Source organism: Anabrus simplex, chromosome 6 (assembly GCF_040414725.1).
Source record: "Anabrus simplex isolate iqAnaSimp1 chromosome 6, ASM4041472v1, whole genome shotgun sequence".
In the NCBI taxonomy this organism is placed as follows: domain Eukaryota; kingdom Metazoa; phylum Arthropoda; class Insecta; order Orthoptera; family Tettigoniidae; genus Anabrus; species Anabrus simplex.
In genome coordinates this window covers 155,706,490-155,722,123 of record NC_090270.1, presented here as the reverse complement: position 1 = coordinate 155,722,123, position 15,634 = coordinate 155,706,490, and the positions used below count along the sequence as shown (strand labels likewise).

General features: G+C 38.2%; 1 protein-coding gene across 1 annotated transcript in view; it reads right to left on the bottom strand.

Annotated features, from left to right (window-relative positions):
- LRP1 (LDL receptor protein 1) overlaps positions 1-15,634 on the bottom strand; it is a 744,558-nt gene that overhangs the window by 364,725 nt on the left and 364,199 nt on the right. The window contains exon 41 of the mRNA XM_068228249.1: positions 646-903. Within this exon, the coding sequence (XP_068084350.1) occupies positions 646-903 (258 nt within the window). The remainder of the gene's footprint in view (positions 1-645; positions 904-15,634) is intronic.

The window sequence follows — 15,634 nt, the reverse complement described above, 5'->3', positions numbered from 1 at the left end:
CAAGAGCAAATAGATTGTTGATCCACCATGTTTGTTTACATCACAGATAAAGTCCACAGACGTCTACAAAAAACTCTAAGTTACTTCTTGCAGCTATAATCTCTGATCAATTAGTTCTACAAAATGCCCAACAGATGGCAGAATATGTCAGAGATCAAATTTGCACTAGAAAGTGAACCGGAAAACTCAAAAAAATTAAAATTCTCACGCACCGTCTATAGACGGGCGTAGCACTGGTGGACCGGCCACGTCAGGCCGCCTATAGGCGGGCGTAGCACTCATCGGGTTAATAATGCCACTAAATGACAGAAGAGGTATACAACAACATCTGCCTAGTAGGAAACTGGCCCTGAAAGGATATTTCTTTAAAATAACAACCACCTAAAAAGGTGAGGAAAATAAGCAGCAGCTTTACAGAAATCAGTTGTCAACACTAATTCTGCACTGTGCATAAAATATTTACAACAAGCTCTCCTTGATAATAAATTCATTTGTTTTACACACACTCTCTCTCTTTCTCTCCCCTGCTCTGTCTTGTCTGAATTAGTGAGAGTCTGAAATAAATATAGGATAGGTGTTTGCAAGTTGGTGTTTGCTAGGATCTAACTACTACTAAAACCTAGTTTCACAGTTAAAAATACTTACTGCAGTACTGGATATCTTCATCTGAGTCGTCCTCACAGTGTGACACCCCATCACAAGTGAGATGGAATGGTACACAAGAGCCTGTGGAACACTGGAAGTAATGTTCCCCACATGTTTTGTTGTTGTTATCCACACAGCGACGCTCGTCCACAAGCAATCTGCGATCCCCGTAACATGAGCATAAAACTGCTCCAGCTACATCAAGCTTACAGATGTCCTCACACCCACCATTCTGGATACGACATGGATTGGACATACCTGAACAACCCAGTATAATCGACTTTAGGATAATAATTGCTATTTAAGCAGCATTACAAATTTAATGAGGAATACTTTTGTTACCAATAATCTCATCTGCTGCACTGTTATAATTATATTTATGAATACATTATAGTCTGTGAGAAAGAATATACTATCATTTCTAAACAGTTTTGGGAAGAAACAACTATTATTGGATGGACTGAAATATTTCAAAATAAAATTTAAATTAGAACTGTAAGTAGACATCTGTAATGAGGAAAAACTACGTGCCATCATTTTCGAATATAAGAAAGAGGATCAGATCAGGACCTTTAAGTAAGTAAGTAAGGCATACATCAGCAATATTTTGTTGTGGTGCAACAGGCGTTTGAGTGACTTGTCACAATGCAACTCAAGGTACCTGAGGGAGCTGTTAATTGGCTGAATTTCACAAATTAAACTAACAACAGGAATGAGAGAGATTCTATCACATCAAGTTGGCATGAATATAATAATTGATCAAATAATCATAGAAACACACGATAATAAAGGTAGTATAATGATTTTGATCCACCTAAGTATACATGATTATAGAAAATTGCATAAAAGGAAAAAGAACATGCCATCAATAGTTATTTCTCCATCACTTTGATTCTATCACAAATATTCAAAGTTATCAATACCTACATGCCAATTTAAGGCACAGTGATGGCTGGTTTACAGGCATGAAAAAATGTACTAGATGCTTCAATGTGCCAATAATCAGAACATCCTCAGATTTCAAGAAGAAATTGAGAGGCAATAAATCTGGTGGCCTGAGAACTTGTCACATTTCTACTCTAACTTATTCATTTGTCATCAAATGTCTTTGTCAGGTGCTAGTATGCTTGAACACCCAAGCCCGGAGGAGCACTGTTCTGATGAAATCACATGAATGTGAATAACATGTCCCAAAAATTTCTACTTAAACTTACTGCAGGGAAACCTGATAATTATGCCCAGTAAACCCAATAGGCAAAGGGTAGGACCCAATTATAAAATCAAAAACCATTAGGAACAAAAGCGCAGCTGAAGAAGGTACTGGGGGTTAGACCTGCTCCCACACTTCACATGGAATTCTGGAAGAAAATAAGTAGAAACTGATAATAAACAATAAACTATGTTGCCATTGATCCTTTCACGGCCCATACTTATAGACATGATATACGCATTTCGGCTTATGCCGTGTCAAGAAAATAAGGTGAAATTCTTTACATTTCACAGAGAACTTTGTTCTGCGTCATCAGAAGTAAAGCTGGACTGTTCATGAGAAAGGCATCTCAAGAAATGAAGTTTGAATTTAGATGTTATAACAGAAGTGGAAGTGGTACGTTCACTCATCACCAAATGGCTCACTGGACATGATGCAGTGCTAGCGTTCGCAAAGGAAGCTGACGGAACCATCAGAATCAGTCTGAGAGGGAGTCACATAACAACAGGAGTACACACATATGAAAGTATGACATAGATACAAAACTCGAATGAATTATCTGGCGATGAGGATCGTACAAATTTTGAAAACACTGAAACAAAATAACAATAGTGAAGGGACAGGGGAGGGGAACACCTACATAAATCCTTAATGGCTGGCAACCACATATTACTTAATAGATAGCCAGTGTCCCTGTTGAAATTATTAGGATTTCTACGTATTTCCACATCTTCCCGTCCGTATGATCCTGGACCTGTAGTGTCTAGTGTGAATAAAAGCTCGAGCATCTTGGAACATGACATTATAACCAGATGACAGAGCGTGCTCAGCTATTGCTGATTTGTCTGGCTCGTTGAGACGAATATTTCATTCATGTTCCTTGATACAAGTACCAATGGACTCGCATGTTTGGCCAATGTATACCTTGACGCAAGTACAGAGAATTTTGTATACCCTAGGATGTGAAAGTGAGGAAAATTTGTCCTTGGTTTTACCCAGACTGTGAGCACTTTAGTGACAGTACCAAACACGGTTTTTATATTGTGTTTGCGGAGGACCTTGGCAATTAGATCTGTGGTGCTGTGAATGTAAGGCAGGTAGGCAATTTCCTTCACTTCTTCCTTCTGTGAGCTTTGCTTAGTCGTTTCTCTGAGATGCAGGGCTCTATGAATCTGCAAATCGCTGTAACCATTACCCTTGAACGTGACTTGGAGTGTGTCCACCTCCACTTGTTTTTGTGCTGGATGGGGCTGAGAATCTGCATGAAGATAGCATTTTGTGAGGGTAGGCTTGCGATGGACGGTATGTCCTAAGGATTACATGTAATAAATATCATTTTGATCCCTATTGATGATATTTGATTAGACTAATAACAGTAAGTTATTTATTAAATTGACCACCTAATCAATACAATAAGTCATTGTCTTGGATGATTTACATTGATCTATTAACTAAAAATGGTACATGTTTCGCCTAGTATGAAGGCATCATCAGCCATAGTCTTAACCTCGAAATAAAAAATAAGCTCTTGAAATAACATATAATAAGATGAAATTGATTTTAAAAGTCTTGCAGAAACTTAAACTAAAATTAACATTCAAAATAAAAATGTTGGTTTTAAACATTTTTTTTATAATTTGAAGAATTACAAAGGTGAAAGTATTAAAATTATTGACATAAAAGTTGCTGTAAGTAAAATGGGCAAAGCAACAGACTGTGATGAACAAGTAGTAAGATTGCTAAAAATTAAGTTGACTGATTGGCAGTTATAATTACTCTATGTAAGATGCTAAATGGTTTATTTTGTCACCTATTCAATACATATAAATTTTACATTTAGGAATTTATTATTAATTCCGCTTGAGACATGTTTCGCCCTTCATTGAGGGCATCATCAATTAAATTACCTCCTCAAGGCAAAAATCAGGTACCTGATTAGTATTTAACATGCATAAATTAATACATATTACAATGGGAAAATTAAGTACGAGAAACTCTTGTACAATGGTGATGGTTGAACATATAAGTTTAAAGAATAAGAAGTCGAAACCAATGCTTAAAATTACTGGGTAATTATAGCAGAGTTCAGCAGTGGTGCTCTGAAGAATAATTGATGCACTCATAGAAAATTATAAAGTTTATAAGATTATTTACAGTATAACAGTCGGGGGGGGGGGGGGAAGGGTATAGTGCTCGGCGTCAATGTTTTTAACAAAAATTACTGCCAATGGTTGGTAACTATACAGTAAATTTACATTATCCAATTTGAACAGTTGAGAATTTACAGTTTATATACATATTTACAAGAGAGCAGCTTGGTGAGCAAGAATATAAAAATAGTATATTACCAAGTGCGTCCCGTTGCTTTAATCATTGGAAGATGATTGTAGCATTGACATATCAGAAATATGCAGAGTGGTTTCATCTTAGTTAATAATCATAGGGGGCAGGGAAAATATTCCATAGCCAAATGAGGTTCTAAAGCCATCAAACAGAAAGTTGTCTGGTTGAAGCACCGGGTTCGATATGGTGAACTGGTCAGCGTGGATGGAGACTCAATGGGTGTCATTGAGTAAACAGTGCATTTGAATGGCAACAATGATGGCAGTTATTTGTAGGTAAATGTATTACTGGGAATATGTTGCAGGTTGAATCCTTCGCTTTTTCTTAGTTGACTTCTTGTAGCTTGGAATGATGTGGAATAGTTACCGTATACATTCTAATCTCTCCACTGCAGTTCATAGCATAAGCAACTCCATTCTATTTCACTAGACCAGCAACAAAAAACTGTAACTTCGTCCTGAGGTCCTTCATACATCCATTTACGAAATACTATCAATTTAAGTCTCACCGGCATCTCACAACGATGTTTTCACACATCATTCCAAGCTACAAGAAGTCAACTAAGAAAAAGCGAAGGATTCAACCTGCAACATATTCCCAGTAATACATTTACCTACAAATAACTGCCATCATTGTTGCCATTCAAATGCACTATTTACTCAATGACACCCATTGAGTCTCCGTCCACGCTGACCAGTTCACCGTACCGAACCCGGTGCTACAACCAGACAACTTTCTGTTTGATGCCTTTAGAACCTCATTTGGCTATGGAATATTTTCCCTGCCCCCTATGATTATTAACTAAGATGAAACCACTCTGCATATTTCTGATATGTCAATGCTACAATCATCTTCCAATGATTAAAGCAACGGGACGCACTTGGTAATATACTTTTTTTATATTCTTGCTCACCAAGCTGCTCTCTTGTAAATATGTATATAAACTGTAAATTCTCAACTGTTCAAATAGGATAATGTAAATTTACTGTATAGTTACCAACCATTGGCAGTAATTTTTGTTAAAAACATTGACGCCGAGCACTATACCCTTCCCCCCCCCCCCCCCCCCGACTGTTATACTGTAAATAATTTTATAAACTTTATAATTTTCTATGAGTGCATCAATTATTCTTCAGAGCACCACTGCTGAACTCTGCTATAATTACCCAGTAATTTTAAGCATTGGTGCCGACTTCTTATTCTTTAAATATGTTTAACCATCACCATTGTACAAGAGTTTTTCGTACTTAATTTTCCCATTGTAATATGTATTAATTTGTGCATGTTAAATACTAATCAGGTACCTGATTTTTGCCTTGAGGAGGTAATTTAATTGATGATGCCCTCAATGAAGGGCGAAACATGTCTCAAGCGGAATTAATAATAAATTCCTAAATGTAAAATTTATATGTATTGAATAGGTGACAAGATAAACCATTTAGCATCCTACATTCAGTATCTTCAATACGGACAACAATGATTTTTATCACTTACAATATAATTACTCTGATGAGAATGACGATCAGTCATATTTATTCAAAAAGTAATATTGAGGAAATAATGTTGAAGGTTGGTCAGGAGATCACTAAATTCCTTTTCAGGAGACAAAAGACGAAAGTCATAGGCATATGGTAGAAATGTAGAACACATTGATGAGAAGATAAAAAGTTGTAGATTAAAGGTTGAAGAACAGTGTTAAAATTGGACCTCTGTGGACCATCTCAATTTGAAGCAATGTTAAAATGTTGTGAAGAATATGAGTTTATTGACAGTTGAATCATTTGACGAGGTGAAGGTAGTTTGTACGTTATGAATCAAGTGTATTGACAACTGTAGACTTCTTACCAAACGTACAAACTACCTTCACCTTGTCAAATGATTCAACTGTCAATAAACTCATATTCTTCACAACATTTTAACATCGCTTCATGTAACATTTGCTACTACAGTGGTTACACAAAACAAAGCACTAAACACAGTAAAGGGGGGAAGGTAAGAGCAACTACACAATATCAGAAACCACTACACACTCATAGAAACATTAGCTGAAATTACGCGGATCTCCGCCAACAACAACATAATACAAAAATATCAGTAGGGCCAACTAGTGGACAATAAACCAGGAAGGTGGAAACAGGCAGGACCTACCGAGGGCATGGACATGGCTTAGATTGCAGATTCCGAAACAAATCAACCATGATCCTGAAATTTGAAAAATGTTATATACAAAACAATTTTACGAATACATTCCGAACAAATCCGCCAACTTGCAACTTACGAACTATATTCTCTGTGATACACATAATTTAGAAGTTCTATGATAATGTCCTTCTACAAGTTCAAAATTTCAAACCAACTATACATCTAGTTACAAATCCAGTTGTACAATGCAATTTACAGTGAAGTAAACGTACTCTCCAAAACTCTAGCGTACATCAAGAGACACCGAACTACCAGAGGCAAACCCCAAGGTAAATAATTAAACTACAATCTACATATTTAGTGAAACAAGAAATGGGAATGCCTCGAAAGCAAACAGGCAAGCCCAGCTGAAAAGCTAAGGCGTCATAAATAATTAATTTGGCGAATCTAGGTTAGGCTAGGGCAGACTCCTATACGAAATAGCAACTGAACATTACGGAAATTTTAGCCGGAACGGAATGCAAGAGTGCTTACCCGAAGGTGGCCCATCCCCTTAGCGAGGCGTCGCACACGACGTAAAACTTCAGACAGACTAAAGCAGACAAGACAAAACCGAATTATCACGAACGCTGCCTCGCTCTCAATATATAGGTAAACCCTGGCCTTGGAGTAGCCAATCAGAAAGCATGAGTCCGCCTATGCCCTCCTAGGTTCACCAATCACAATTCCTACTCCCGTTGCAAACTTTAAATAACATTCTCGAATACACATGCTCGCAAACCTTCCATTTCCAGAACAGTCAGAAAATATATTCTAGAAGACATAACCAACAAAATACAACACACTCTGCTCAAAAATTCATGTAACATTTCTCGATACTTCCAGAAATCTACTATTTACAAATACCATATGTTACAAATATTACACAGTACAGGTTAAGTCATTACAAATAAAACATACTACCACACTTTACAAATAAAGTCTTCAATAAACATTTTCTACTTCCACTACATTGTTCACCTGTGACACTTCAAATTGAGATGGTCCACAGAGGTCCAATTTTAACACTGTTCTTCAACCTTTAATCTACAACTTTTTATCTTCTCATCAATGTGTTCTACATTTCTACCATATGCCTACGACTTTCGTCTTTTGTCTCCTGAAAAGGAATTTAGTGATCTCCTGACCAAACTTCAACATTATTTCCTCAATATTACTTTTTGAATAAATATGACTGATCGTCATTCTCATCAGAGTAATTATAACCGCCAATCAGTCAACTTAATTTTTAGCAATCTTACTACCTGTTCATCACAGTCTGTTGCTTTGTCTATTTTACTTATAGCAACTTTTATGTCAATAATTTTAATACTTTCACCTTTGTAATTCTTCACACTGTAAAAAAATGTTTAAAACCAGCATTGTTATTTTGAATGTTAATTTTAGTTTAAGTCTCTTCAAGACTTTTTAAAATCAATTTCATCTTATTATATGTTATTTCAAGTGCTTATTTTTTATTTTGAGGTTAAGAATATGGCTGATGATGCCTTCATACTAGGCGAAACATGTACCATTTTTAGTTAATAGATCAATGTAAATCATCCAAGACAATGACTTATTGTATTGTTTAGGTGGTCAATTTAATAAATAACTTACTGTTATTATTCTAATGTCCTAAGGAGCCGTCCGGTTTCTTTCTTACTAGAATATCCAAGAAAGGAAGGCATCTGTCTGAATTTAATTGAAGAATGTTGCTGATTTAAGTGGTTTAGAAATATATGAAGTTTCTCAGGACCTTCTGTCCAGATCACAAATGTATCATCAACATACCTCCTCCAAATCTTAGGTTTGACGGACACTGAAGCAATAGCTAGAGCCCTGCGCGGATATATAAAATAATATCCGCATCTGCAATTCCTTCATCCGCATCCGTGAATAGTTATCCGCAGATTATTTAAATATTTAACTACGGTATATTACACCCAAGGCATGGAAACGGATAGATCTGTTAACATAATACAATAGGTGTGACACCTAGCACCAGAATCCCTACAGTCACAGGTTTATAGGGGATTTTCTCTTGCGACAACTACCGACGTATTGACCTTTGTTTCTTTCTTCCATTAATTGTGGGCAGGAGCCAGTTAGGCTTAAGTCATATTTGCAGCTTTATCTTTTCAAGACATCACTACTATTCTTCCATACCAATGCCAAGGGTCGTCTAACCTCAAGCAAAGACAAGAGTATACCTAAGTGAAAATCAATAAACGTCATTATTTAGAAATTATCAGCAAAATTATCCGCACTGACATACAGTTTGTATCCGCCAAGACACTAACTTTGAGGATATCCACGGATAAATCCGGGTGAAAGTGGACTTCCCATAGCCACTCCGTCCGTCTGTTTGTAAAAATTCCCACCTCACAAAAATAGCTGGAAGACATGCAGTGGTAAAATAGCTTAGTAATGTCCTCAGAGAACAGATGTTCAATGAGAGACATGACCGAGTCAATTGGCACTTTAGTGAAGGACTCCTCATTGAAACTCAACAAAAGTGCATTAGGTTGAAGGGTTATGGTTAACAACTTGTTGACAAAATACCGAGTGTCCCTAACGTATGATTCAGTACGTCCTATGTGTGGCTGAAGCAATTTGCTTAGGTATTTAGCCAGAGCATATGTAGGAGAACCTATCGCACTAACAATAGGTCTGAGGGGAACATCATCTTTATGAATCTTATGAAGTCCATATAATCTAGGTGGCACTGCATCCCCAGGGACAGATGTTTAGACTCCTCTTTTGGAATTGAAGACTGCATTAAGAACCTCACGGTGGCGTTCGTCACACAAGTGGTAGGGTCATGTGAGCTCAGTCTGTAAACAGGCTCGGACAATATAGCCGAGATCTTATACTCGTCAGTGTCCATAACCACTGTCGCATTACCATTATCAGCTTAGAGAATGGTCAGTTCAGAATCATCTCTAGGTTCCTTCAGAGCTCTCCTCTTGCCTCTTGTTAAATTTCGCACGGGTACAACAGCGGACCTTATGAGTCTCACACATTTCTGTTTTAACTCCTCAGCCTCATCTGTAGGTAGTTTGTGGATGGCTGCCTCAACGGAAGTAACTAACTCCTCAGTGGGAATTTTAGGTGGAGTGGCAGGGAAATTAAGACCCCTAGCAAGAACTGCCATTTGGTTCTCATCCAAGGATTTCTTGAAAAGACTGATGAGAGTTTTACTAGCATCTGGGTTCGTGCGAGAGACCAGCTGTTTTTCAGCTAGTCGGAGGAACTTAGATTTCAGTCTGAATGATACCTGGTTGAATTTGTGTTCAGCCTGTATAGCAGTAATGCAATCAAAAGACAACCACAATTCCTGCGAGAGAGTGTTGCTTAACAGCAGGTGTAAATGAAACAACTCTCGAGAGACTGAATCCAATTCCTTATGAGTGTAATGATCTCTCTTGATCACAGAAGCCTTGCTAGCGCGTTTATATATTCTCCTAGCCTTTGGAGTATTCACCATGTGATTCAGCTTCACACAGTTGGGAATGATGTTATGGTCCCGGCATCTCAGCAGAAACCATAAAGAAGAAAGAAGAATAGATTTTTCTCCTTAATTTGCTGAATTTTGAAGCCTAAATACAAAATTCTTAAATTAGATAATGACACTTGCCAATGAGTCTATAACTGTTGCAATTCAGCATCTGCATCACCGCAGTGCCGACTGTTGATCACGAGTTGTTCTTGTTCTGTACTTTAATGTAAAATTTTGTAGTGTACTGCAATATGTACATTATTTCAATATTAAGATAATTCACTTGTATTAATGTCCTTGCAATGACACTCAAGATGATGTAAATGGAGATCTGCTGATGGAGATGTGAGTTTAACCCAGACTTGTCCTTTGTGTCCATAGACAATTGTGGCCAACATCTAACCACTACACGGAAGTTCTATCTGATTTTCCACACAGTCAACATCGCTCTGTAGTCCTAGATGTTGGTACTCAAATACCTTTAGTGGCCTTCTATCCTGAACCATGGTGGAATTTCAGGAAAGCAAACTGAAATAAATTTTCAAGAGACTTAGATAAATATGTTTGATGGATCCCCCCAAATATTGATAATTACAGCAGATTTGTTGGTACTGTTTTCAAAAAACATATTCAAGAAGGCTACTGAAAAGTATACATTCCTGGCTGGACAGATGTTTCTGAGGAACTTAACAAAGACTTTGTTACTAGCAGAAACCAGGAAGTTGTTGACGAGCTCCTCCAAAGCTTGGATAGCTCCTGAAGACAAAAGTGAAAAGAGACTGTGGAATCTATTGACCACAAGAAATCTAGCAGGCAAGCTTGGTTCCTGCTGTGAGATACCCACAATAACTCCTAATAATGTTGCTGCACACATAGCCTCTATGTTGAGAGTAATAATGGATGTGAAGCATGCTCGACAAGTCCGGAGGGAACTTATATATCTGAAAGCCCAAAGACAACTAAACTTGGATTATTCTCATCCCTTTTCTGCTGGTGAGGTTGAAGTAGTCCTGAAGGACATGATAACTGGTAAAGCTCTGGGATTTGACAGGGTATATCCCAGATTCCTTGTCAAATGTGGTAAAAATGCACATATATGGTTGTGTTAGTTTGCTATCAACATTCTACAGATGGGTACAATTCTTCCTCATTGAAGCAAACAAAAATCATTGCTATATTGAATCCTGGGAAACCCAACAGTAAACCAGGGAGCTACAGACCAATCACCTTATTGAGTATGTGTTTCAAACCAATGGAACAACTTCTCCTGAACACAATTTCTCCAAAATTCCTAGCGGAAATACCCATAGAGCAAGCAGGATTTAGGCCTCACTACAGCTGTACAGACCAGGTGCTGTCACTAACTATGTTCGTTATCGCAGGATTCCAATAGTGCTTGAAGACATCTGTGGCATTCATCGATCTTAAGTCTGCCTACAACACTGTATGGAAGAAAGATATGATTTACAAGCTACTCAGATTAATTCCCTGCAAGACTGTTGCCAACCTTGTCAATAACATGCTGAGTAACAGACTGTTTAGAGTTGTCATAGGCAGTAGAGTTAGTACACCAGGAAAACTAAGTGTTGGACTACCACAAGGTTCTATCCTACCTCCACTCCTTTTCAGCTTGTATATAGCTGATATGCCTAGGACGAAATCAAGAAAGTATGGATACGCAGATGATTGGGTAATAGCCACTAGGAATTCAAACATAACAACAACTGAGTCTACCCTCACAATAGATCTGAGTGTTCCAGGTGACTGTTTCTGCAAATGGAGATTCCAACCAAGTATGACCAAGACTGAAGTTTGTTCCTTCCATCTGAAAAACTGCATGGCTAACATGGATCTCAGCATGTATTTTAATAACATCCTTTTCCTACACAATCAATATCTGAAGCACCTGGGTGTTTACTTGGGATAGAATGTTACCCTTCAAAAAACATTTGTTGAAGACTGCTACAAAGCTGAGATCACAAAACATCATCCAGAAACTATGCAGAACAACACGGGGCTCTAATTCTTCAACTCTTCACTCTTTGGCTATTGGTCTCGTTCTATCAGCAACTGAATATTGCGCCTCTGTGTGGTTACACGGCCCTCACATCAGAAAGACTGATCCTGAAATCGATACAACAATACGACTGATTTTCGGTATCTTTAATTGCACCCCCACCCAATGGCTTCCAGTTCTGAGCTAGATCCCTCCACCTCATCTCTGCAGGTGTAATGTTCTGGTCAACGAGTACTGCAAGATACTCCAAAATTAGTATCTTCCTATTCATACTGATGCTTGTCTAACCAGACTTCGTTCAAGACAGCTGCGAGACTAATCGGTGAGAACTTTGATATGGTGCAACAGTGGTCCCAAGATTGGAAGATTTTCGCTCCTTAAGAGTTTCAAGATATGCCATAAGTCACCTCCATTCTGGGATTTGACCTTGAATTCCTCCCTGAGTCATTGTATTGCCCTCATTGTATATTGATAATGGTCAACATAAAGAAAGGTACAGTGGTTCAGCACCACTGTCAGGTCAGAAGATATTCTGCTATCGTATGCGACAGTAGACAATACTACCTGCGAGTGTCTGGCGGCCAATACCAAACCAAGCAAACCAACAGCTGCAAGCAGAGGAGTTTTCCCTTAGAAGGTTGGACAAGATGAGACCTTTGTGTGGGAAATAACACAAATTCATCAGCTGCTGCCTTGCAGTGAGGCAGGGGACTGCCAAACGCTAAGTGACCACCCAGACAGAAAATCCTTTAGTATGTTAGGCCTAGCAAGTCAGTACAGGAGTTCAATGCAGCTGCTTTCAAAACCAAAATGAGCTTCAGAAAGAAACATATTCTGAATGTTGACAACACTTCAAGTACCAACTATTGAAACTGACGAAACCATGTCCGATGTTCATTCAAGGTGCACGAGAAGAACCGATCACAGAAACAAGCTTCGGATTGGAACCTTAAACGTTATGACTTTAACAGGAAAATGCAACAAAATCACGGATTTAATGAATCATAGACATATTCATGATGATGATGATGATGATGCTTGTTGTTTAAAGGGTCCTAACATCTAAGGTCATCGGCCACAGACATATTCACATACTAGGACTGAGTGAAACCAAATGGAAAAGTTGCAACACATGAATGTTAGAGGATCGATATAAATTATACTGGAGTGGTAATCCTGTGGTGGCGAGGAATGGAGTTGGTTTTGTACTCCATAAAGACATTGATAGTAACAGACATCTCATTCATCAATGGGAGATTAATCAACATCACTGAAGAAGAGTACATAATGATAACTGAGAATTTTAATGTCCAGGTAGGAACTGATAGGTCAGGTTATGAAGGAATTATTGTTCCTTATGGATTTGGTAATAGAAATGAGGAGGGTGAACTTCTGCTTGATATATGTACACAAAACCAATTTCTGATCAAGAACTCGTGGTTTAAGATAACGAGATACAGCTGGAATGGTCAGTATAGATCAGTGACAGACCTTATCGTCACTGATAGGCCAAGTGAAGAAACTGGGCGAGTTGGCCGTGCGATTAGGGGTGCGCAGCTGTGAGCTTGCATAAAGGAGATAGTGGGTTCGAACCCCACTGTCGGCAGCACTGAAGATGGTTTTCCGTGGTTTCCCATTTTCACACCAGGTAAATGCTGGGGCTGTACCTTAAATAAGGCCATGGCCGCTTCCTTCCCATTCTATGCCCTTCCTATCCCATCGTCGCCATAAGACCTATCTGTGTCGGTGCGACATAAAGCAAATAGCAAAAAATAGCAAGTGAAGAAAAGGTGCACGATGTACAGGTGATACCTAATGAGAGCCTTAATAGTGACCATAGTCCTCATTGCAGACCTAAGAGTCACCAAACCTATTATTAAAGTAAACAAGACCGGGCAAGTTGGCCGTGCGGTTAGTGGCGCGCAACTGTGAGCTCACATCTGGGAGATAGGGAGTTCGAAACCCACTATTGGCAGCCCTGAAGATGGTTTTCCGTGGTTTCCCATTTCCAAATGCTGGGGCTATACCTTAATTAAGGCCATGGCCGCTTCCTTCCCATTCCCAGGCCTTTCCTATCTCATCATCGTCATAGGACCTATCTGTGTAGGTGCAACGTAAAGCAAATAGCAAAAAGTAAACAAGAAGAAAAAACCATGAATCAAAGACTGGAAATTGAAAGATCTGGCAGTCAAACAAAAGTTTTAACAGGAAATCAGAACTAAAATACCAATTACAGACACAAAGAGAGGTAATGAAGAATGGAATGGTTTTAAGACAAGTCTGGTTGGTAGTGTAAATAAAATATGTGAAAGAACAAGCAGAAGAGTTAAGAGAGAAAAGAACATCTTGGTGGAATGATAAAGTCAAAGAAGCCATAACAAAAAGGAATAAAGCCAAAAACACTCTTGATGTGGCTATGTCTGACAGAAAAATCAACAGACAACAATAAATTCGAAGAGATGGCGAAAGAATATACATACAAGAAGTTGGAAGTCAAGAGAATTATACGGGAAGAAAAGGAGAAAAGTTGCCAAGAATTTACAACTAAACTGGAAGAAGACAGTAAAGGGAATATGAAAATAATATACAGAATAGTAAAAAGTAAAAGATCAGATAAAGAAGCAACTACAGCTCTGGAGACAGCAGATGAGAATATAGTTCACATTATAAAAGATATCAGGGACACAATGAGACAGTATTTTGACAAGCTCCTAAATGGCCCTAATGAGATCTCTACTGAGGATGTAGGACAGAAAACAATAGAGGACGATATCCCAATTACATGGACAGAAGTAGAGCAAGCTATCGATAAGATGAGAAGTGGTAAGTCAGCAGGAGCTGATGAAGTTACAGCTGACATGATTAAAGCTGGTGCTCCACCAGGAATACAGTGGCTGTATAGAGTTCTCAGAACAATATGGAATAATAACAAAATACCTGAAGATTGGACAAAAGGGATGATAGTTCCTATCTTTAAGTAAAGGAGTAGAAGCAAAAGTGAAAATTACAGAGGCATTACCCTCCTATCACATTGCCTTAAAATCATGAAGCCAGAGTAAGGGATATCTAGAGCCTATCTTAGATGAGGAACAACATGGCTTTAGAGCTGGAAGAAGCACAACAGATCTGATATTTGCTTTGAGAATGTTGGCAGAGAAATACTGAGAAAGAGAAAAAGACCTAATTATTGTGTTTATGGATCTTGAAAAGGCGTATGATAATGTTCCTAGATCATCTATTGGGAAAAGTCGTAGAAAACTTGGTGTACCGGAGTACCTTATTAAGAAGATCCAAATGATATATACTAATTGCAAAAGCTGTGTCAGTATTGGAAATGAACACTCTGAATGGTTCAATACAACCAAATGAGCACAACAGGGAAGTGCCTTATTACCTCTTCTATTCATAGTAGTTATGGATACCCATTTTCAAGGAACTAAAAGGAAAAGGTAACGAAGATCTTCAAGCTCTGATGTTTGCAGACGATGTGGCAATATGGGATAAAACAGACGAGGGAGTGTAAAATAATCTGAATGCATGGTGTTAGAAGTTTGATAATTATGGAATGAAATTGAATCCATCAAAAACGGTAGCATTGAAAATCAGCAGATATAATACAGAATGCGACATATAACTACAGGTATAACTACAGTGTATTAGATGTACCAACAATTCTTAACTGGGGCTAATAGCTTAACACTCATATGTGATGTGGATTGCCATAGTTTAATATATATAC